This window comes from Plectropomus leopardus, chromosome 2 (genome assembly GCF_008729295.1).
Source record: "Plectropomus leopardus isolate mb chromosome 2, YSFRI_Pleo_2.0, whole genome shotgun sequence".
In the NCBI taxonomy this organism is placed as follows: domain Eukaryota; kingdom Metazoa; phylum Chordata; class Actinopteri; order Perciformes; family Serranidae; genus Plectropomus; species Plectropomus leopardus.
This window is the reverse complement of record NC_056464.1, coordinates 17,745,601-17,770,149: the sequence shown is the minus strand read 5'-3', so window position 1 is coordinate 17,770,149 and position 24,549 is coordinate 17,745,601. Positions and strand designations below refer to the sequence as shown.

At 42.1% G+C, this 24,549-nt stretch overlaps 1 protein-coding gene across 3 annotated transcripts; it reads left to right on the top strand.

The window, feature by feature from the left end:
* The first annotated feature begins 401 nt into the window (after positions 1-401).
* Positions 402-24,220, top strand: dido1 (death inducer-obliterator 1). 3 transcript variants are annotated; one of them, XM_042503084.1, is made up of 17 exons: positions 402-480; positions 2,454-2,551; positions 4,686-4,804; positions 5,125-6,205; positions 7,431-7,833; positions 8,654-9,013; positions 11,965-12,184; positions 15,073-15,634; positions 15,755-15,914; positions 16,083-16,199; positions 16,313-16,426; positions 16,785-16,947; positions 17,052-17,502; positions 17,764-17,911; positions 18,035-18,124; positions 18,227-18,422; positions 19,832-24,220. In XM_042503084.1, the coding sequence occupies exons 3-17, from the start codon at positions 4,723-4,725 to the stop codon at positions 23,608-23,610; spliced, it is 7,926 nt and encodes a 2,641-aa protein (XP_042359018.1). In that variant the 5' UTR covers positions 402-480; positions 2,454-2,551; positions 4,686-4,722; the 3' UTR covers positions 23,611-24,220. The 3 variants fall into 3 exon arrangements, with proteins under 3 accessions (XP_042359018.1, XP_042359009.1, XP_042359025.1); XM_042503075.1 differs by having other exon boundaries at positions 16,313-16,474; XM_042503091.1 differs by lacking the exon at positions 4,686-4,804 and having other exon boundaries at positions 16,313-16,474.
* Positions 24,221-24,549: the final 329 nt, after the last annotated feature.

Genomic DNA, 24,549 nt, shown 5'->3' with positions numbered 1-24,549 from the left:
CAACCTTTTACTCATGAGAATGAAAGATTACCTGGAATACACTTTAAAACAGAAGATTTCATCAGACCCATAGCTTATTAGTATAATACAAGTGATATACTCAGTATAATGTCTTCTATTTTGTCAGAAATTAGTTCAAGTGATAAGATTCAGGCAAATTCCCATTCAGCTGAAGGTCGTTTTCAATTAAATAAAAAAAAAGCCCCTAACTGTAGTTTGTTAATATTTGCTATTTTTATTATAAGCAGAGGGCCGTCTGTTAATAAACGTGTGTCTGACTGGTATACCTGCAAACAACCCCGGCACGGTTGCCTGTGTGCGCAGTTATCCTCCTGACCAGAGGGGGCGCCCCACACACAGGGAGCGTGTCCCATAAACCGTCAGCCATCTGCCGCAGTCAGTTAGCTAGCTCCAGCGGGAATGGAAAATGGAGGACTGACCGAACAGCGAGGGCAAATCATCGGTATTTCTAGCGTGTAGGTGGGTTGAATTCAACAGTATAATATCTTAGCAGTGTTATTGTAGTTTTAGTAATGTTGGAACACGTCCATGTCTATGTTTTTTGTCCTGCTGCAGGAGTTGTCCAAGTCAGGGTCTTCGAGTGTCGAGTGTGATGCGCCAGACGTTAGCTATAACGACCACTTGTGCACAGATTTACTGTGATATTATGTCTGACTCTAGTCGCACGCAATGGTTAGTTGGCTGTGTCTCTTTCTATGGAACTAAATGTCGTCCACGGCTTCGTTTTTAGTAGTCAATATGTGCTTTTTAGCTAAATACCTTAGCTACATGTTGAGGTTGGTTAGCTTGTCTATGTCCGCGGTGGCTAACAGCGTTAGCCGTGGTTGCTAGCTACACGTTTTGCAACACGTAATTTCACATTGCAAGACGAAGCGATTGACGACGAAAAGTAACGAAGAGGAGCCCAAAACACGTAGCGTCGTGCTAAACGTTATTCAAGGAATTGCGGAGTGTGCCCCGCCCAGTAATGCAGAATAATTTAGGCCACTGTGCGTACGGTGCACGTTTGAAACGGTAGATCGCTGTGTAACGTTAGTGGTTTAGCAACATGTTGGCTTAGCGGCCATCATCGGGTGTGCACAGGAGGTAAGGTCGTCGTAGTTTGTTGTGTGATTTCTCCAAAATAGCTCAATTTGTGTCATGCATGCTTGCATATAGCGTTTGACAGATTACGCGTGATAACGATGCATGGTTGTTGTTACTGGGATTTAAGATATTTTTTACAAGATGCGCACTAAGGCCCTGTGCAGCCTCGCTCCTTCGGTGTCGAGCAGAAACTACTGGACCTTAATACGTCACTATCAAACACAACATCACTTTGTCGGCATGTCACATCGCCAACATATACACGGAATAAATGTGATTGTATCGCATTGTTTGTTGTAGGCTGTAGTGTTAAATCTGATCTTTGTCCCGGACCCCTCCCACCTCTCCTGGCAACAGTTTTCCTGCTTCTCACGTGGCACGGTGTCGTGACCGCGGGCACAGCAATGGAGGGGTCCTGTGTCCGGGTTCCTGCAAGGCATTTTTACGACTTTATAGACTGTTTTAGATGCCATTCGGAATTGAGTTTAAGACCAGTTTGCAAAGGCGCAATTTTATTTTATCCAAATATTTATTGTAACGTAAAATACGACTTTTTTGGTTCAGTGAAAAGTTAGATCATCTTTGTTGCACCCCCAAACCCTTATTAGAGCGTATCATATAAAAACTCTGAACACACTGTATAATCATAAACACGTCTGTTTTGTTTACCAGCAGAAGTTGGAAATATCTGGCATTTTTGGTTGGCCGTTTTTGTGGGCAATTTTGTGTTTCTTACAATGCAAGTGAGACTCCAGTGCTTGGATTCACATCATGAGGAGTTTTAGAAAAAGGGTTTGCTTATTTTTTAGCAACAGCAACAACATCCTAAAGATAGCAAATGTTTTGAGATTTCACCAAGTAACATCAGAAAAAAAAGATTAATAAAATCTTACTTATGGCTGCGCATTTTCAAGATTTTTGAGAGATGCTTTTAAGTCAATTTAATTAATTAAAATAAAATTCATTTAAAAATTAATGAATCAGTGCCCCTCAGGACCTGTGGGAACCCTATGCCTACCCTAGCTACTGTGAAGCTTTTATTTACCATCAGTTGTCAACATGTTGCCCACTGAAATTTGGTTCTGTGTCCTTTTGCGGATACTTTAAATAACACTGTAAAGTCATTATCGTGACATATGAAAACAAGTCAAAATTCACTTTTATTTGGTTTCATTTTTTTGATCATATAAAGTTCAAACTTGGATTGTGGAATTGATAAATGCATCAGTTAGTGAAGATCTTTAATTTCCAGATTATAAACATGATTTGTTGTTGTTTTTATTATGTAAACAAGTCCTCAGCTGGAGCAGAGTGCTGTTATCCTAACTTGTGGTTTCCTCTTTCAGGCAGACCCTTTCACCTTGTACTAAGACCGATGATTACTGGTGCGAGGCCTTTGTTTTGTTTGAAGAACAACTCTTAAGTCATCGCTGCTGAACCACAGGTACAGACATTGGCTATTTTCATCATGTTTTCTTAAATCAAATCAAATTTCACCCGAGTGAATCTAAAGCGAAGTACGGTTTCTGTAATTCTCATTTTTAGGAGGACTCGATAGAAAGAGATACAATCATGATGATCAATAATGATTTCTAAGTTGTGTTTGGCCAAAATAAATTTGGCTATAGACTTGTGACTATTAAACACTTTTAAATATAATTTTCTTGTTCTCATCCCGACTGTGATCTCTTAAATCCCAACCTTCTTAATTGGCAGACATTTAAATCTGTGATTAAGTAAAACAAATATATATATATATATAAATTGTAATATTCTACAAAGTGGTTATTTTTCAATATTAAACAACATTCAATTGCAGCATTAGACTATAGAGGGTATGCATGTGATGCGACTAACACAGACAGTCTGCCTGAGTAGCAAACATGCTACAGTCAGCATCTGTTCTCAAGGAAAATACTGCCATAAATGTTAAATGCTGTTGGGCAATCTAATTTGCAGATTAATGAAATTTAGGCACACATTTTTAAAAGACTGCACAAGGCCAATCATGCAGATATTTTGCAAAACTCAGTGTCCTTTGGAATTTGATGAGGCTGACAAATGTGTAGTAGGGAGTAGTGGGATGAGGCACGCTCTCCTGGTACCCGACACACACTTGAGATATGTACATGTGTCGGGAAACTCTCTCATATCTCAATGTCCGATGTAGTCCGACCAATACTGTATATTTGAGGCAAATATGATAATTCGTAATTATATAAACATATTTTAATATGGATGGATGATTTTTTTTTTTAGAATTGTGACCGAGATACATACTAAGTGGAGCATTTTACAGTTAAAATGAATATGTCGGTGCTCTCGGTGCTGTCTGGTGGACAAACTAGACCATGATGCAGAGTTTCCAAAGTAACTCAACCCTAGGTTCTCATTTCTGCCCTTGCAGTTCCTTATTGATCATCATGCATGCCCATATATCTGCAATAAATTAATATTCACCAATATAGTGGGCACACGATTGATCTATTGATGTCCTTTATGTTTTCAAGATAACAAAAAGTTTGTGTTCTCCTTAAGGTTGCACCTCTCCCTGTTCATAGATGCCATAGCAAGAATTGCAGCTAATCTGTGATGGTATTAGTATCACGCCAAAAAGTCATTGCATGACCTCAATAGCACTGCCATTAAAATGATTGTTAAAGTAAAATGTAAGTGCATATATTTTAGTGCTAGGTTTGAGCTAGAATGTAATACAAATGAGTATTTTTTTAAAACTTTTTTTTAAAGATATTAAATCAAGTATCACAATATTTTATATATTTCATAACTACCTCCATCAATATTGCAGATATCTTGTAGAGTTGACTCTTTCACAAAATATTTACAGATTGACATTTTGTGATAAATAATAATCATTACTGTTGATATAAGGGCTGGGTGATATAGCCAAAAAACAAAATCTCCGATTATTTCACACCAAACCTGATTTACGATTTTAATTGATTTTTTTTCCCCTCTTCAAAACAAGACATCACCCAAAACAAGTTTTGCTTTTATTTTAGCAATAAATATTAAAGGCAGACTGAATTTCCTTTCTGGTAATTAATTAAGATGAATTTCTCTTTTGGGGTTTAAGTTCAAGCTGCAAACTTATATTTAAAGTGCACTTTAGTTTCAGAGTTGAAGTTTGGGCTGAAGGCGGCTGTAATTTTCATAAAATGTATTTACATGACTTGGTATGTCATATCTTTTAAGAAAAAGAAAAAGAATTCTTCATTGTCACGTGTACATTGTACACCAAAATTGTTCTCTGTATTTAACCCATACTTCCAGCCCAGCCCTAGTATAAAATTAAGTGGGTTAAGGCAAATAATAAAACAGCTACAATAGTCTGTTAAATTCAGAAAATTGCATCACTTTACTGTAATACGGCCTTAAAAATCAGAAAGTGACAACACTTAAGATATTACACCCAAAATCTAAGATCTAGTCTCATATCACAATATTGATATAACATTGGTATATTGCCCAGCCCTAGCAGCCCTCAATATTTGCCATATTTTTAAATCATAAGAGTGACTCATAGCTGGTCTCTTGTGTTCTTCTCATTGCTGTAGACATTCTGTTTGAAAGTAGTGATTGACTCCATCATCTATGGAGGAGAATGTGAGCCCTGAGCTCTCTCTAGCTCCTGAGCCAGAGCAGAGCCAGGACTGCATGGATAGCTGCTCTCAAGGTACCTTGGCTGAGCTTCTTTTCCCCTCATAATTAAGGGGTGGGGGCGTAATAACGATTCTGGGCACAATTGTGGTGAGAGGTTCTGTGATCTTTCAGTGATATTAAATTTGGGTGGAAATGTAGGGTAAGTACGGGTAACATCCAAGTCAATCATTTTTTAATTTGTTGTGGTTTAAATGTATGCTTAATCACAAAACAATCAGTAATTTCTTGGTTATGTTGTTTTTTTTTTGTTTGTTTTTTGGGGGTTTTTTTGCACTGGTGATTGCACGCAATCCTTTCTTTGGCCCACAACCTTCTTTGATTGTTCGTTCACAGGTTCTGGAGAAGCGGATACAGAGCAGAAAGAAGATTTTCAAACTGAAAGCGAGAATGTGGCTAAAGAGACACTAGAGGAGCCAGATAAATCTTCAAGGGCTTACAGTGAAGTGAAAAAGACTTGGGCCTTCAGACGGTCCACTGTTGCAAAGAGAGAGATGCCAGTGGAGGCAGCGACCGACGGTTCTGATAACCGCTTTCCTGTGCGTCGTAGTGGCAGGCAGTCTAAGCGTACTGACAAACTAGAGGAATTCCTCTTGACTGCCAAAAGAGGGTTAAGAAAGAGCGCCCCGCCAAGTGTGGAAAGTGGTGATCCTCCTTCTCAAACCCCAACTGATGCAGAGACTGCCTCAGAGGCCAGCTTTGATGGTAACGCCGACTCCAAGGCTGTAGAGGACAAGGAAGAGTCCCCAGAGAGGAGGACGAGAAGTGGAGTGAGGAAGCTGACTGGAAGGAGAGGTCGAGGCGGCAGACTGACTCGAGGACGCGGTGGAGTGACGGTCAAAGATGAGGGAAGCTCCGAGAATGAGGAGGACACCGAAGATGCTGCCAAGAAGGACCAGGTACCAGATAAAGAGGAGGAGAAAAAAGATGGAAAGAGTGACCCCAGTCCTAAAGATGTAGCAAGCAGTAATACAGCGCAGCCTCAGCCAGAGCAGAACTCTGAGAACAAAGAGGCTGTCGAGGAGAAAAACCAGCACAGAGATGAAAATGTCAAAGCAGAAAAGGAGACTCTGAAAGACAGCGACGAGGACAGCACAGACAAGCCCGCCGGAATAACAGTAAAACGTGGACCAATGAGAACATACATCAACAAAAAGAGGGCAGCCAGCAAGAACACTACGCTCGGTAAAGGTTCGGCTCCCGCCAACAAGACCTCCACTACTAACAAGAGGGAGACCAAGCCTAAAAGTGCCCAAGCTGCCGGAATAACTCGCATGGCCCAGACGCCAGGGGGCGATGATGATGAGAATGACTCTTCAACATCTTCATCGTCTTCATCATCATCCCTTGATTCTGACGATGGAGGTTACGACCCCAACGCACTTTACTGCATCTGTCGGCAGAAACACAACAAAAGGTATTTGTTTTTTATTGCACTTTTTTGGTGTGAAAAGAATTCCTTTCACTTTCGATCACTTAAAGCACATTTAAAAAAAAATTTGCAGTATGTTTGACCACCATTTAACAGCCCGGCTCGTTCAGAGGTTTTCTTTTGTAAGATTAGCTCAAAGATATTATGCAGGATTTTCTTCCAAAAAAAAGAACAGAAGTAAGCCGTCTCATTTATGACTTGCAATCCACTTGAAGTGCGCTGTGGTGTATTTTTCCGCAGAGACTTTTCTGCCCTCTACCTGTATTTTTGTGTTTTTATCTTGTTTTCTTTGTTTGGGATGTTTATGGGCGTGTTGCTCCACAGCGCTCAGGTGAAGTTGTGGCTTTATGAAAAGGTAGTGACCAGGTGCAAGACCATGAGCAGCAGGTTTCCAGGAGACAGAGTGCTGAAAACAGTGCCAAACACCAAACGAGAGTGAATCGGGGGCTGACTTTTATTTTCACTTTTGCTGGCGAGTGTGTTTACAAACAGTGACTGACAATCCTGCTTAGTGTACCTTTAATTGCTTAAAATTGAACATGGAACGCTCTCACTTTAGATATTATTAAAAAGAGAAAACAAGAATAATAAGCTTGTTACATGTGACAAAGTAATACAAATCTCATTATATCCACAATTAATTATTCAACCAAGTCAGCTAAAGTCTGACCTTAGAGGTTAATATACTCAGTCCACTTAGTCCAAATCTGGGGAAAATCTTCTTTTTTTGACTTTGAGGAAGTATAACAATCTTTCCATAATATATATTTCAGATATTATTTTTATCCGACCTTCAGTGGTGGGTGGCTCAGACTTTAGTCACTTTCTTGTGACAGCCTTTTTACGTGCTGACAGAAGTATTTGTACCAATTACTATCACCGATACGCCAATCTTCAAATGAAATGTACCCCATGTACACATGATCACAACCTAAAGCAGTGTCCATTCCTAATACAGCATTAAGATGTTTTATGATGTTTTTTTTTTCTTTTTCAAAAAGACATATCATCATTGTACTAAACTCTGCATGTTAAAGTTACATTTTATGTTGCCTCCTTGTTTTCAGGCTCATAGGCACATTAACTGTCTGAGTCCTTGTGTTCATCCTGTATTCATGCTCTTTTTGAATGTTTGAGGAAAACCAGGCAAAGTTTGCATAGAGCTCTACTTTGAAGAAATGTGGCACTATAAGTGTTGTGTGCTCACTAGGTTCATGATCTGCTGTGACCGCTGCGAGGAGTGGTTCCATGGAGACTGTGTGGGCATCACTGAGGCCCGTGGGCGCCTGATGGAGAGAAATGGGGAAGACTACATCTGCCCCAATTGCACCGCTAAGAAAAACCAGGTGGTCAGACCCGCCACATCTAGCCTCTCTACAAGTCCAGATATCGGAAAGCCCAGAGCTCCGACCTCTGCTGCCCCTGTTTCTGCTGTGACTTCTGTTGAGAAAATGAATGCCAGCGGGGCAGACGCCAGTGTGTCTGCTGTTCAGGCTGTGGCAACGCCGGCATCTTCTACCACTGGGACTGCAGGAGAGGACCAGGGCATCAAAGGCAGGATCGAGAAAGCTACTAATCCAACAGGGAAGAAGAAGATAAAGATCTTTCAGCCGGTAGGTTACATCTGACCTCCGCTTTATTTAAGGCTTTGAATTACTGTGTTGATATAATGGTCTCATTTGCTTTGCCTATTGTTCTGTCAGCCAGTACTTCATAGTGCATGTCAAGTGTTGCCTTGATAATCTTAATTGCAAAATTTCTATGATCAGGGTGTCTGCAGGTCGTTGAAAAGTCTAACATGGTTCAAATTCAATTTTGTAATTGCTAGGTCTTAAAAGTCATTCAGTAGTTCATTTGAATTTTTGAAGTTTTAATTGCTATATACATTTTATTGAATCTTTTTAGTTCTTTTTGTTGAACCGTCAAGCTCTTCTGCATGCAAGATTGCATTTATGATATTACATGTTGGCAAAATGTAGATTAACCTAACTCACTCTAATGACCATAATCCTACATAAGACCTACCTCTGCACCGGACCACATTAATAAGATGTACCTTTACACTTACCTGCAATACTTGAATAAGAAATAGGGTTTGTCAAAAAAGTCTGTCTTAAATGTGGTTAAATATGATTTTGAAAAGGTCTTAAAAAGCATTGAATTAAAGTTTCTCATACCCGTAGACACCCTGTTTGATGCCAGGTTAAACATTTAATGCTGTTAAGAGTCCACACTGACAAGTTGACATTTCAGCACAGTCTCTGTCAGAGGTCTCAAATGTGTGATTTAAATGTAACTTGTAACTGTCAGTCCCTCAGTCTGGGGGTCGCAGTGCTGCATGACTCCAACTTTGACAGTGTTTTGAGTCTGCATGGGTGGTTTCCTGGTTGTCATCATCAGCTGTTAATTTTATATTGTACTTACTTGGAGCAGGCCTTACAGCAGCCAGCCCAAACCCAAGCCAACCAGAAATCAACGCCAACTGTGGCAAAGAAGGCAGCACCCACATCAGAGCAGAAAGCACTACCAGACACGGACCAGAAAGTGGCGTCAAACGTGGAGGTGAATACAACAGTGGAGGTGCCAGTGGTCGGGCAGAAAGCTGAGGAGGACTCCTCCCTTCCCAAATGTATCGGGCCTGGCTGTGAGAATAATGCCCAGCAAGACTCTGTGTACTGTGGCAATGACTGTATCCTGAGACATGCTGCTGCGGCCATGAAGTCCATCACTGATGTCAAAGATCCCAAGCAGAAGGACAAGCCCAAGGGTCAGAAAACCAAGCCTACACCAAAGGTAACACGGACAACTTGAAATGATGCCTTTTGCCTGTCCTTAAAGCAAAAACGTTGACTTTAAACTAGCGGGAATCTGTGCAGGGAGCAGAGTGATAATGTTGGCAATAGAAGTAGAAAGCACTTTCTTTAAAGTTATGTATGACCACAAAACACCTGATCTCGCATCCTTGTCACATTTGAGAAATTATTTCTTTGAGTGAATTACAAAGAACTAACCATGTGTATTTGTCAATCATAACCTAATATTGACACACCCAGGTGTTGTTACCATCATATTTAAGAATTTAAAAAATATAAAAATTCCCTTTTGAGATTTGTCTCAGCTAGGTTCCTTGCTGTGGCCCCACCCTGTGCAATTATATAATGTTACAAAAGGTCATATCTTCTATCTATCTAAAACTGTTCAGAAAGCTTCACTGTTATTCTTTAATTGTATTTGGAAGTGAACTTGCTTAAGAAATGATAACTGGCAGCTGCTACTCTCTGTCATAGTGTCTTGATGTTAAAGTGCATGTCTCAAGAAGTAAATTTAGTGGGTTAGCAACCCAAATTTGGTCTTAGCATGGCAAACAAAAAATAACCCCTGACATTCAGCAGAGTCAGATCACAATGGTAACCTGCTGTGGAGCAGGATAAATTTAGGGGATTAGATCAGATTGAGCGAATGGCCTGACCGCTGACATGTCAGCTCATGGCAGCCATCATCCTCACTGGGTTGTGAAATGCACAAAAGCATTGCAAGCAGATTTAAGTATATTAAAGTGTTGAGCAGTGTGTTTAGACGCCCTAAATCACTTTGCTTTACAAGCTAATTAATTATATCAGTGATAACGATGTGCTATCGACCCATAATGCTGCTGTTGTTCCCCAGCCTCCCGAGAATGCGTGGTGACTTTATGTGGTGATAATCGTTTAATCAATTAACAGACTGTCATGCATTTCATGATATTGTATTTAACAGTACAGGGGAAAGTCCAAGGGAAAAACTTAACAATAGACATTGTTGATTTCATTGTCATTAGTTTTATGTAGATGGATTTAGTGCTTATGCCCTGTATCTTTATTAGCTTAATATTAACCCAGTTTTGTCTCTGCAACAACTAAAAATCTCCACTACAGTCAACAGTCTTATATACTTTTCATATGCTGCTGTTAGGAGTGATTGGCCATTTATTACAAACCTCGCCTTTTGCGTGTGCACTAGTAGCTGGATTAAAAAGTCTGTGGTCTCGTTAAAAGTTTGAAACCCTAAATAGACACTTGCAAGATTGAATCCTGCAAGGGCCGGAGCAGCGAGTAAACAATTACGTACACAGTAGTGGAACATCTTACTCTGCGTGGAATGCGATGTCATTTCAAGCAAAAGATTTTTTTCTGTCTTTTTTTTTTTTTTTTTTGCATCAATGCGAAAGAAGGAAAACAACATTTCATTTTATTTTGTTATATATGTGTGCTAATTGAATTTCAGATCAGCGTGATCAGATCTTCACTGTATTTGGATGTCATTTACTGCTGCTCCACTTCACTGGTTCCCAACCACTGGGAACCAACCAAAGCTTTACAGGTGGTTGTTCAGCCATATTGATAAGGGTTGTCAGAAAAGTAAAATAAAACGAAACAACAAGAAAAACACAGTAGGCCTTTATCTTAGCATTTCATTCATTTCTGTGAATTGAACTGAAGTTTAAATTATTTTCCAAAATATCATCTTGAAAGGAAGTAGCTATGTATGATTGTTGATAAAGTATGTATAAAAAGTCCCTGAAACTATCAGGAAACTCATCGCTCATAAATTCTCAGGAAATAATCTGCACAAAAAAAAATCTGCAGTTATGGCATTCACTGTTAAGTTTAATTTTACAGTGTAACAGTTCTGTATTGTTATAGTTATGCATTGAATGTAATATGAAATATGCAGAAAATGTGTCACTTAATCAGGACTTGTTAGTTGACTTCATGATGAAAAATGGGTTCCTAAAGAAAAAAGGTTGTAAGCCACTGTCCTAGTCTCTCTTTTCTGGATTTCACGGAGGGCAGGGCTTCGTGAATGTTACTTAAAAGTACTTAAGTTTACAACAGCTTTTCACGGCACAAATATTGAAAACAAGTTCCCAAAACCAAAGATGGACAGACAGCACATTGTAATTGTATGAATAATACATGTAATTGGTGAAGATTCGAGTGGAAAATCCACTAGCTGCTAGGCTAAGTTTTTGTCGTGTCAAATGCCACCGACTTAAGCTAATAAAGGTGATTAGCAAAAAACAGTTGTTTTGTTTAGGAACCTTGACACTTGTTATTATTGAGCCAAATTTGATAGCGTTTGTAAATGTTCTTGTTAAGCCATGTTTCATGCATGACAGCGGAGTCAGTTTGATAGATAACTATAACCTTATCAATAACATCAGACCCTAAAGCAGTCAACCAAGGGGAGACACTGCATATTGTTAAAATTTGAAGAAAGCCTGAGGTTGAACTTGCTTTGTAATACAGGTCCCTGAAGGCAAATTCTGAAATTAACTTTTTGTCTCTCTGGCATAGACGGCTAAAATGGACCTGCCAGGAATAGTTTGGTACATTATATTTTTTCATAGAAATGTGTCCATATTTACAAGAGCTTAGATACTACATGCAGAGCAATGTAAAAGGCTACCAATGGAGAACCGAGTGTATGCAGAAATGTTATCAATTTACCCTGAATTGTGCTATGCGTACAGTGTTTAATAGACGAAAATAGAGCAGGCAGACCGAAGACTGTAAGAGTTAATTATGTTGTTTACCATGGACAGATTTTCCTGGCATTTGGCAGTGCGTCATAGAGGGAAACTATTTTTAAAAGCCGACACAACTCAAGTCAAACTTTTCTGTAATTTTAGTGAAATGATATCAAACAATGCTTGCTGAGTGCTGTAAATAAAGGTCTGAATGTGTGTCTTCCTGTCCACGCAGAAGAGCAGTGCTGGTGGGAAGAGGACGCAGAAGAAGACTCCGGAGGAGTCGGACAGCGAGGAAGACGACAACACTGACCCAGATGAGGACGATGAGGATGAGCATGCTGAGGAACACCCACCCCCGCCGGCCACTGCATCCTGGTCCAGCGATCATAATTACATTGCAGTAACACCAGAAAAGACTACACCCATATCACCAACAGTGTTAAACAAAAAGTGTATGTATCTCTTTGAAGGTCTCAAACTGTTGTTGAAACCACATATTTATTTTTCCATTATAAACGTTGCTAACATAATTTAGAAATAATCAGTACATACAGGGATGAACTGGAGATGAACTCCGCTGTATGCTAGACTTAAAAATTATTTGCAAAATGTGGTGATTTTGATAATGTGACTTTTTTTAATGAAATGTTGGCAGCTGTGAAAAAAGGTAAGTGCTGTTTGTGGCTTTGGGTAAGTATTGAATAATCCAGGACGTTTATTTTTGAAAGGGGCACTCCACGGGTTGCACTCAAGATCAAATAATTTTTTTAGGTAGTAAGCCTTTGAAAGGAATTGCAAAATGTCTTCTGTGGCTGTAACGCTAATTTGGGTGACTTTAAATTCTTAATAGATATAAACTCTAAACTGAAGGAAGGAGATAAATATAGTCCTTCATCTGGCAAAGAGTCTCACAAGTGATGCTTATGTATTGTGGGAAATGTAGGATCCAGCTTTTTTTTGTTCCGTTTTGGATCCTGATGCGTTATGGACTAACATAAAACCTCGGCCCAATCAAATTTGACTATTCCTCTTTTAACATGACTTTCAGTGGAGTACCTCTTTTGAATACCTTGAAATGCAGGGCTGTCAATAACATACGAAGCAACACATGGTAGCGATAAAAGGAGGGCAGTATTCTGTTGTGCTTTACTGTGAGACGTATGGATGTGAGGAATGTGCTGTTGCTTGTGTGTGTGTGCGTGCGTGTGTGTGTGTGTGTGTGTTTTGAGTGTGATTTCAAACTACCTCCACAAGTCTCTCCCGTTCCTGGGTTCATCACCTCAGCTGTTGACCCATATAAAAGGTCCTCCCCTCCCTTTCTCCAGCAGGTAGGTGTCCTTAGAGTTCCCCTATGTTAATATGGACCAATGAAACTAACATAGCTCACATTGAGCTGATACTATTCAGCTGTGAAGCACAACTTTTGTGTTTTTTCTACCCATAATGTGGGAAACAGGCTGACTTGAAAGTTTTTTTCGATTCATATTGAATATGATGCATTACTTATGGTGGGAAACTGGCTTTGAAATAAAAGGTGATATAACAGATTTTAGGATGGCTTGATTGATTATGTGAGCAGTTTTGGTTGCTGTAGGATATCCTGACCAGCTCAAACAAGCATATACAACTGATAAATCTAACCACACTGAAGATGTGATGTGCATGAGAACCCCGATGGCAAACAGCTGGGGAGGAAGAAGGCTCTGCCACAGAGACCAGACCACCTGGAGATACCGCAGAGAAGTTCAGAAGGGCCATGGCAGAAGAAGGAAGCTGAAGACCTGGACTGAGCACACCGAGTCAGAAGAGGGGGAACCATGCTCAATTTTTTTCACACACATTTTGCAACTGATGAGATCTGATACATATTTAGAGGAACGTTTGTTGCAATGATATGTGGACAGTTTTTTACCTCTCCTTTATGAGAGGACATTGAAGGCAATACATGGATCTTAACTAATAAGTTTGTGAGTGTTGAGCCTAAGTAAATGCATTTCTCAGGTCAAGATCAGTATGACCACTGGTTGCTGTGTGATTCAGGGAGGCAGGAAGTTATTGCTCCTCTTTTGTTCTTTCATAGCCCATATTTTGGTGTGACAACCTATTATCTTCAGAAGATGGTTGACTGTGGTTGCTTTGGGTCTCAACAATTGCTCTGCACAACATTATTGTGGATAATGCATTTTATTGGGTGTATAGTGTGTCTGTGTGTGTGTGTGTTCAAGTGGAATAATGCAGCCTTAACATGCAACCAGGACAGATGAAGCACATGCAGATGAGAGATTAGATGAGTGTATTGCCATGCAATTCTTGGTGCAAATTGGTTGATATTTTTATAACTTTACACAGTTTTAGTTTAAAATGTATTATTGACATGCACCATTACAATTTATTCAAATCAGAGCACCATTAACAAGACTGAAGTTACATTTTGGTTCAGAGCTCATTGCCTTTTTTGCTGGTTATAGTGTTAGTGATTTTGCAACTGAGCACATGATCTGAAATAATGTTTAAATCAACTGCTTAAGATTGATTGCGTTATGAACTTTCTCAATCATTAACTTTTATTCTGCTCAACATATTCCATACATGCAGGAGCATTTTTGCTTTGGTTTAAGGGAAACAAAACACTTTAAGCAGTGAATAATTGGTTGATGTTGCTTGTCTCACATTCAAGTGAGAGAACCTGGTAGTTATAGTCCTTTTTACTAACTGCAGATAGTAAGTTTGCAGTTATAGTGTGCACAGAACCAGCCACTAGAGTCTTGTGTACACCTGTACTAAGGGAAAGCGTAAACTGATGCACTAGAGCTATGTGCATCACCTTCCTCTCCTGTGTGGTTCTGTTGGTAGTGAGAATCAAGTTGTCTTATGACAGCTTAAAAAGACCATTGCTACTAAATTTTCGTGGGGAAAAAAAAACTTCTTTCTCCAAAAGACCTGCACAAACTGCACAATGTATCTGCCATCCACTGCCACAAATAAAGAGGGGCTTTTTAACTGCCCAGTTGTCAACATTGTGTTTATTTCAACAATATTTATAGCAATGTGTTAAGCATACACAGACATACACACAATTGTGTAAATGACTTTTTTTTTAATGATGAGGGAAGGCTTCAGTGCAACTACTGCTATATAATGCCACTGTTTTGACTGTGAAGTTGATAATTGTCATCTCAAAACAATGTGGAGCTTCATAGTGAAGTAGCCTCTTGCAGACCTGAAATCATGATTATCTGCAGTGACTGTGGAAATAATGTCACACTTAACGTTGTATCTGCTGATATTGTAAATCATAGCATATTTTTAAATTTCTGATCTTTTCTCTCTTGGTTTCCAGCCCCCTCCAAAGAAGAGAAGCAGAGTGAGAAGGACCAGAAAGAGAAGGAACCAGCGCCAACTCCAGAGAAAATCCCTCCAGCATCCACAACACCAGTCAAAGGAAAAAAGACATCCCCGCCTACTAAAGCCACCAAGGTTTCCAAAAGAGGCAGAAAGCCTGGTCCTCAGACCTCCAGCTCAAAGGCATCCAAGAATGCCATTACACCTCAGAGTAAAACTGCAGCAAAGTCCAAGAAACCAGTTCCAAAGCCCACCCCCACCCCATCGCCCTTTCCTCCAGGTCCGATCCATGTCACCGGAGCACTCCGAGTCACCAAGTCCAACTTTACCATTCCTAAGAAGCAACCGCCACCAAAGGATGCACCATCCCAAAATAAGTCACCCCAATCCTCCAGAGTCCCATCATCTCCAGTTTCTTCAGCTCCACCCAGCCACTCCTCATCCTCCAGACCTCCACATCCAGCAGCTTCAGCGCCTCCTGTGTCCCCCGTGCCACCACCGATCAACAACCAGATGAGAACAAACATCCGCCGCTCGCTAACAGACATCATTTACAAGAGGTAAGAGCCCCACGAAATTTAGTTCTGAATGCTTTTGTTGATTACATAATGCTCTGTTTATCTCTGGCTGAGTACCTTTAAACATCAAACATCAGCATTTGTTGTGTTTCTTAACACCAGGGTGTGTGACAGTGATGATCTGAAGATGACTGAGGTTCAGGTGGCGAGGTTGTCAGTTGCCATTGAAAAGGAAATGTTCAACCTCTGCCTTCACACTGACAGCAAGTACAAGAACAAGTACAGGTCCCTCATGTTCAACCTGAAAGATCCAAAAAACAAAGTAAGTCAATCAAAACATGCATGCTGTTATATTTTCAGTCAACGACACATCTTTGGAGTTATGTGTATAAAAGCAATGCCTACTGCCTGAAAAGCGTTGTTTTTCTTGAGTTTGCTTGAAGTCCGTCATGTGGAGATGTGAAATGACTGCGTGGTATCTTTGTCTCAGGGATTGTTCTACAGGGTGGTGAGCGGTGAGGTTGGTCCCTTCAGACTGGTGAGACTAAGTACTGAAGAATTGCAGTCCAAAGAGATATCTGAATGGAAAAAGGCCGATGCTCCTGAGGTAAATGTTAACTTTCCTTTTAACACCAAGAATAGGTCAACTCCCTGTTTAGAGTTTGGAATTAAATAGTTCTACATAAAATTGCAACAGTGTTATATGGTTGTCTCCTGCAGGCCCAGTCTCCCAGTGCAAAGGCCCATTTGGGGCATCCCAGACTGGGCAACAGGCATGACTCAAGCTCACACAGCATGGATATGGAGGATGCTCCGCCAACATCTGATGGAGATGTATGTATCTCTGCCACCACTTCATCTGCTCGCATGGCTTCTGCTGCAGTAAGTGGCGGCATGCTGTCTTTCTCCAGCTTTCACACTTTTCTTTTCACCTTTGCATGTGGTGCTTAGTAGTAAGACATTTTAGATAAGCAGAGATGTTAGTTTTCTTGCCAGCTCTCCTAATTTTCCAATGCTATTTCTTTCTGTCTGTCAGGCTTTGTCTTTCTTCCACATGAAGCGTTAAACCTCGCATCTACCTTGCACAAAATACAGAGTTGTACATTATAGTAATCCAGAATTGTGGGTGTCATGTGAGTGACTATCCCCTGTTCCAGTTCACCTAAGATTTGGTCCTTTTTTCTGTCCTCAGGACCAAGATGAGTCTTGCTCCACTCCTTCATCGTCGACTCAGCCCTCTGCTGCAGAGGGGAACAGCGGCAGCGGCATGCTAGACACTTTCAGTAACATGCTCAAAGACACCACAGCTGAACATAGGACTCATCTCTTTGACCTCAACTGTAAAATATGCACAGGTAAGTAAGAGGATGACATGGAAGTGTCAGGGTAACGTCCATCCAGGGAATTAAACATGATTTGTATACAACAGATGATTTTATTGTTGAGTCTTGCCATCTAGGTCAGAAGACAGAAGATGAGCCGGCAGCAAAGAAAGCCAAACTGACCAAGAAACCTGAAACGAGGCTTCAAAGACAAGACCTGCAGCAGCACCAAGACCCCATGGCCTCACAACACCCGATCCCTCCATCCCACCAGTTAAACTTGGAGCCAGCTGTCCTAGAATCACAACCACAGCTGGACCTCAATATGCTGGCACCTCCAGCTCAGACACCAGCACCCATCACTCCCACCGTGTCCTCTGTCAGCAATATCCGCAGAGACCCCCGCATGGCCAGGCACAGCTCCGGTGTGACTGTCACCTACACTACCCCAGAAAAACCCGCAAACAACTCATCAGAACCACTTCCAGCTTCAGTTAGCGCTCCAATGGAGGTTGTACCCAAGGCCGCGCTGCCAATGCCCCCACCTCCACCATCTTCAGTAGTTGCTTCCAAACCAGCGAAAACAAGGTGCTCAATCTTAAAATGCTTTTATATGTTCGCTTGTTCCAAACATGCTGGGTTGTTAGTATTATGTTTATAAATTGTGTGTTAAACTTGCATGAAAAAATACATGTGAAGTTCATTTTTTTAACAGGATTGTTGGTGCTGCCGTAGAGTATGATAGGACAGTGTAATTGTTCCGTTCTTTTAGAAATGTGACCAACTGTGTACGGGCTTGAAGCATGGATTTTGGGTTTTCTCTAAAAGGAAGAATGTTTGGTTTTACAGTTCATCCGATCCTCCTCTTGAGGGTGAGACGGCCATCTTCCTCCATGGTCAAGAGAAGATTTGGAAAGGATTAATCAACATGCAGTCTGTGGCCAAGTTTGTGACCAAGGCTTTTCTGGTGTCAGGATCCTTTGAACACCTGAAGGAGGTAAGCAGTTTTAAGTTTCAGTTTTAGACTGAAACTTCGCGTCAAACTAAATCGTTAAATGCAAAACCTTTGGGCATGCATATAAGCAAGAACATCATACTTACTGTTGTTAATGTTGCGCAGGATTTGCCAGACACCATTCACATCGGAGGGCGGATATCTCCAAACACAGTGTGGGACTATGTTGGGAAACTGAAAACCTCTCTCTCAAAGGTGTGTGGGGAAAAAACGCATTTGTTAAAAGGGCTTAGCAAGTTTATTTAAATCCCTTGCATCATTTAAATACTGTTTTTTGTTTGTTTCCTCTGTTTGTAGGAACTGTGCTTGATCCGTTTCCACCCAGCAACAGAGGAAGAGGAGGTGGCATACGTCTCGCTCTTCTGTTACTTTAGCAGCAGGAAACGATTTGGCGTGGTGGCTAACAACAATCGTCGTATCAAAGACCTATATCTCATCCCACTGGGCTCAAAGGACCCGTTACCCTCCAAACTCCTACCGTTTGATGGGCCAGGTAAGCATTTACAAGGTTTCACAAATAAACCTTTGCGGTGATTTGAATGTAATTGTATGTGTTAATATTATTATTAATATGTAAAATTGTGTTTCATCTTCTTTCCTGTGGTGAGTATATTTAATGTCATCTTTGTTTTTGGACTCAGGTTGAAATGAGAGCTTGTTGATTCATAGGTCTGTACTGTAGGGGGCACTCACACTCCTTGTTGAATCTCCCCCAGTGTTGTTTTGCTTTGTATCTGACTTTGCATCACACATTTCTAATAAAGGAAGTTTGCATCGCAGGTTGGTGCCATTTCAGTCCAATCTCAGCCTGTTGTTTTTTAAGACTTGGCTCCTACATTATTAAACAACTGTGTAGTCAGTTCATTGTTATTGATTGACTCGTCAGCCATTTTATACAATAATGGTGTTCATATGGTAGCATGCTGCACCACTAGGATAAACCAAAAATAATCTTGACACATCCTCCTGAATGAAGAATCAGCACTTGGTGTGAGCTTTGCATCCAGTAATTGTACACAGACTTGTATAACACTTAACTCTATCCGCATTGCTATTGCAGCTGCAGGCTCTACTCCTGCATATTGTGCCTCAGAAAGAGTATTGTAAATGCACTAGATTTTTTCATCTATTAAGTAGATTCAGAAAAATAATACTACCCTTTTTGAATTTGAATTTGATTTTTCTTAGACCAATGATCCTAAATCAAATTTCAATAGGATCTAATGTATGCATTTGACTGTGGATTAAACTGAATTGCATATCAGAGTTTAGATTTTGTTGCGGTTTGTCTTGCAGTAATATTTTGGCAATTTCCAGGTGCAGTCCAGTGATGTCGGTGAATGATTTAGAAGGTTTTTACTTGATTCATTTTGACTTCTGGCTGTTTCTTGCTGAAGCATAATCCATTCACTTAGAAAAAATATCAGATTTTTTTAAAAAACAAACAAAAAAAAAAAACAAGATAATCTTATGAATTCTCATTTTTTTTGAATAAACAACCTAGTAATATCATTAATTATGAAAAAAAATGGGCAGTGTTTTTTTCTCTCAAATAAAGTCATTATGCGCCACAATATCTGCAGGACATTTACAAAAAACACTTCAATCACAAGCAAAAGCCTACTGATGACAAATGTTTTTCTTCAGCTGGTATTCATTTACTCATGTTAGCATTTTTTTTTAAGTTTTGTTTTATAATTCAATAAGTTTAACAACAACTGACTTAACTGTAAAACTGCATATTTCAACCAGTCATTTTCAGAAGCTCTCATTTCATCTGTTTTTGTCTTAACTGTGTAAAACAGAAACACTCAGTTTAATAGACAGAATGGCAATCTGTTTTGTGAAATTGTATGTTTTTATTCACAAATGTTTACGATCTTTGTTTTGTCCATTTTGCAGGACTTGAACCTGCTCGTCCCAACCTCCTCTTGGGGCTGCTGATCTGCCAGAAGGACAAAAAGCGCGCTGGTGCTCCGTTGGAAACTGAGGAAAAACGGTCCAAGATTCAAACCAAAGATACTGATGACATTGGCCTTCCAAAGCTATCTCCTTTAGTCAGAACTGAAAGAAGCTCACGACAGAGTCTTGAAATCCCCCTCAGTACAACTCCTCCTGGTTCTCCTCCACCCAGCTCCTCTGAAACCTCAAGCAGCACTGTGGCCCCCTCCTCAGTCCTGTCCCTCGTGTCCTCTGCCAAAGCCACAGCCACATCCACTACCACCGGCAAGGAGTCCCCATCCTCATCCAGCTCTGTTGCCTCCTCTGCAGCAACTGCCACTCCTCTTCAGACCATCCTCAACACTCTCTTTGGGAAGAAAAAGCATGATTCAGAAAATTCCAACTCTCCGTCTGATCAGACTATGGAACACTCCCTCCCATCCACTACAATGCTGGACCCCATTGTGCAACGGTTTGCACAGATATCCAAGGAGAAACAGGTGGAGGAGGACGAAGATGATCGACCGTATGATCCAGAAGAAGAGTATGACCCCAGTAGGGGCTACAATGTGCCTAAGAAGCCTGTTGAATTAGTAAGCAAACCTGAAATCTCCAAGCAGCCTGAGATGGTTGCAAATGAATCTGATGATGTGGCTTATGACCCAGAGGATGACTCAATTTTTGATGATGTCAAACCTGTAGTATCAAGTCAAGCTAAGGTTGCAATTGAACCTGTAACTGGTCCTCAAAAGATCTTGGAGAGCCTTAAACAGATTGGGGATCAACAAATGTCATCTGCAGGAACACCTGTTGCCTCATCCACACTTCCAGACTCACTCTTAACTCAACCTACCAAATCCCTTTTGGCAAATACTCAGCTACTGCAGCTTGGCAAAAAAGTTGAGGAACTAGTGAAGACATCATCAGTTGCTCCCTTAATCAACCAGAAGAGAGATCCTCGACAGAGCAGGGATCCTCGCCAGGCTGTCGCTGACCCAAAACCAACTGATGAACCCGAGGAGCAAGAGGAGACATCTGCTCTCTCGGTCGATTTTACACCTTCACAACCTGTGGCTCAGGAGTCTCAGCCGTCTAATGTAACTGAACTCCCAGACTCCTCACAAAGCCCAGAGACATCAGTGCCTCATGAGGAAGTGAAAAGTGAAACGCTACCCTTCATGGAGTCAAACGAGGCGGAGGTGGCAATTCCATTACTAGGAGAGGAAGTGGAACCTGATATGGAGGTCAACTACATGGATGAGAAAGAAGTGAAAACTGAGGAAGCTGAGCCAATCAAGGCTGAAACCGAGATGGACAAGTACAGTATTTGGCCAAATGCTGCCAGTATTTTAAAAGCTAGCGAGGACTCGGAGTATGAGGAGAACAGCCAAGATGCACCAACTACAAGTTATTATGACGAGCCTGCAAACACCTCCACGGTAACTTCAACAATTCCTGTACTCACTCAGAGCACAACAATGGTCGACACTCCCCGATCGCAGTCCCATCACATGCCGCATCACATGTCAGCGACAGGCTTCGACAGCGAGTACAGACCTCCAGCTGATGTTCCCCCACCATCCAACTTCCCCCCGCCCCATACTATGCAGGGACAGAATCTGATAATTAGGCCTCCACCGATGTCAATGCCACCACCCATGCAAGGCCTTCCTCCAATGTCAGGTCCTCCTCCTATGCAGGGACCACCTCCGCCCATCCATATTCCCCCCCCTGTACGTGGTCCTCCCCCTTTGCAGGGTGACACTAGCCAGCAATATGGTCCACCCCCGACTGGATATCCTCCGTATCAGAACCAGTGGCCAGGTACCCAGCCTCCACCACAGCAGCAGCAGCCTCCTCCTGGACCTCCTCCCCAGGGCATCATGCCACTCAGAGGACCTCCACCACCATTCCCTCCAATAGCCCAGAGGGGCCCTGCCCCTCAAATGTTTGATCCCTCCGTACCCCCACAGTACATCAGACAGCAAGGCCTCCCTCCAGGTCTCCCCCCACCCCCTACCTTTGATGGACAAAACAGTTTACCTCCACCAAGATTCACTAGTCCTCCACCCCCATTTAATTTCCCTGCAAGCAGAGGTCCTCCTCCACCTTTCACGGGGCCACCTCCTGGTCACTTTGACAACAGACTCCCTCCTCCGTCCCACTTCCCAGGACCCAGGGGTCCTCCGCCATCTCAGTATGGTGACCTTGCGGCACAACCCTCACTGGGAGACCAATCTCGTGTCTCTGCAGAAACGTATAGTAAAGACACTTCCAACACTTTCAAGCTAAATGTTGACCAGAATCCAAACCCTCTACATATTTTTAAAGACAATCAGGGTCCCCCACCAGGTCCAGCATATCGGGGACCTCCACCTAACCAGTATGAGGACAGAAGAGGCCCACCTCCCAGTGGCGAAATGAGTGGACAGCACTTCAGTCCACATAGCCAGTATGGGAGCTCCAGACTACACTCGTCACCACCACATCGAGGATCTTTTGATGAGCATCGTGGTCTGCCCCCTCAGGAGAGCAGACCCCACCCTTCTCAGCGTTTTGGAGGATCAGAGCGTTACCTCTTAGATAGACACTCTGATGAGGCGAGACCTGTTCGCCACAGCGGGCCACTTCTGCCAACTCCTTCAGAGGCTCCCATAGGCGCTCCAAGTCGCCTGGGTGCCCACAGCCCAGATTTGCACCGGGACGACCCCTGGCGCCGCCATTCTCCTGAAATGAGGAGGAGGAGCACCACCACCCGAGAGGACTCAGAGCCCCGCATCGGAGAACGCCTGAGTCGCTTTGAAGTCGGGCACAGAGAACCTGCTCTTGGTCCAGCACAACCCTCTGAAGAAAGACAGAGGGAGCTGTCTGAGGACCGTCGGAGGGAAAGAGAGCGGGATGTTTCCCACGCTGGCAGGCTGTCATGGGACAGGAGTCAGGGCAAGCGGTGGAGCAGAGAGCGAGAGTGGGATAGAGCCAGAGAAAAGGACCACGACCGGGAGCGTAGCAGAGAAAGAGATCCGGAACGTAGCCGTGAAAAAGATCCGGAGCGTAGCCGAGAACGAGACCGAGAACCAGAGCGTAGCCGAGACCGCGAACCGGAGCGTAGCCGAGAGCGAGACCGTGAACCAGAGCGTAGCCGAGAGCGAGATCGCGATTCAGAGCGTACCCGAGAGCGAGATCGCGATGCGGAGCGGAATCGAGAGCGAGAACGCGATTCGGAGCGGAACCGAGAGCGAGATCGAGATTCAGAGCGTAGCCGAGAAAAAGACCGCGATCCGGAGCGTAGCCGAGAAAGAGACCGCAGCAGAGGGAGGGAGGGTGAGAGGCACAGGGAGACGGAGGGAGAGCGACACAGGGATCAAGACACAGACAAGAGAAGAGACCGGGAGAGAGACAGGGAAAGAGACAGAGCCCGGGATTCCGACAGGAGGGACTACGACCGCGACAAAGGAAGAAACCGTGACCGTGACCGAGAGCGTGACCGTGACCGTGATCGAGAAAGAGACAGGAGACGGGACAGATCCAGAAGCAGGGAACGAGACCGGGACAGAGATCGTGGGAAAGACCGGGGCAGAGATCGAGACAGGGAGAGGGAGAGAGATAGAGACAGGGACAAAGACCGGGATCGTCGGGACAGGAGCAGAAGCAGAGAAAAGAGAGAAGAGAAAAAGGACAGCAAACATGAAACATCCAAGGAGAGTAATAAATCTGCAGAAAATGAGAAGAACTCGTCCTAGTCTCTGTTTTATGGACACTACATTACGGTTCTGAGAGACACTTCAATCTTTCACCGGTTGAAATCCAGTTAAATCACTGTAAATGTAGATGAGCAGTATTTCGGTAAATTTCCACAGTTGTGTTCGTACTAGAAAAAAAAAGTTTGACAATGTTTGTATTCTTTTTGTCACTTAAAGGTTTCTTACTTTGTTTTATCACATTTGAAAAACAAGAAACTGAAGGCCATCTAAGTTGCTTGTGTACAAGATGTATTAATAAGGCGACCGAGTCCTATTACATGTACCTTTCTCCTATCCAAGCAGTCTTTTTTTAAGAAAACAATAATGTAACTGAGTAACACGCCACTTGCAATATGTAAATATGAATGTATTTGTGTATATACTGATGTTTTTAATCATACTTTTCTAAGTAGAGAAAATAAAAGCCATATATCTGAGATGGATAATGTGAAAGTTAAGGATACACTGTTTACACACAAATGTGTGTTTATATGTCCAGCAGCATTAAACTTAGAGGCTGCAACTGTCCACAGTAATACATCCCATCAATGGCTGTTATGAAATGTTCTGATTTTGTTCCAGCTCAACCAATTAAACCTGTTTGATGACATGCGTTTCTTTGTTGTAAAAGGTCAGTTGTGGAGAATTTAGCATGATATATTGGCAGAAATGGAATTTAAGAGTGTTGTCTTTGGTGTGTAATCAGCTGATAATAAGAGTCACACTGTTTTCATTACCTTACATTGAGCTGTTTATATCTACAAAAGGAGTGGGCCCCTAATCACGGAGTGCACAATGTTGTACCACCATGTTTCTACATAAACCAAGAGTGGACAAATCAAACACGAAGACAAGGTCATTGGCGTTTTTGCGGCAGCCACCATAGCTAGCGGCCACTCAGCAATAAGCAGTGTCAGAAAAACACCCTGTTTAATGTGA

What these genes read in the sequence shown, in the direction of transcription:
- dido1 (XM_042503075.1), top strand. Translation starts at nt 4,723, where the DNA reads ATGGAGGAGAATGTGAGCCCTGAGCTCTCTCTAGCTCCTGAGCCAGAG. An exon ending in AACAGTGTTAAACAAAAAGT is followed by an intron (nt 12,185 to 15,072) that starts GTATGTATCTCT and finishes CTTGGTTTCCAG; the next exon opens with CCCCCTCCAAAGAAGAGAAG. An exon ending in TGAAAACCTCTCTCTCAAAG is followed by an intron (nt 18,125 to 18,226) that starts GTGTGTGGGGAA and finishes CTCTGTTTGTAG; the next exon opens with GAACTGTGCTTGATCCGTTT.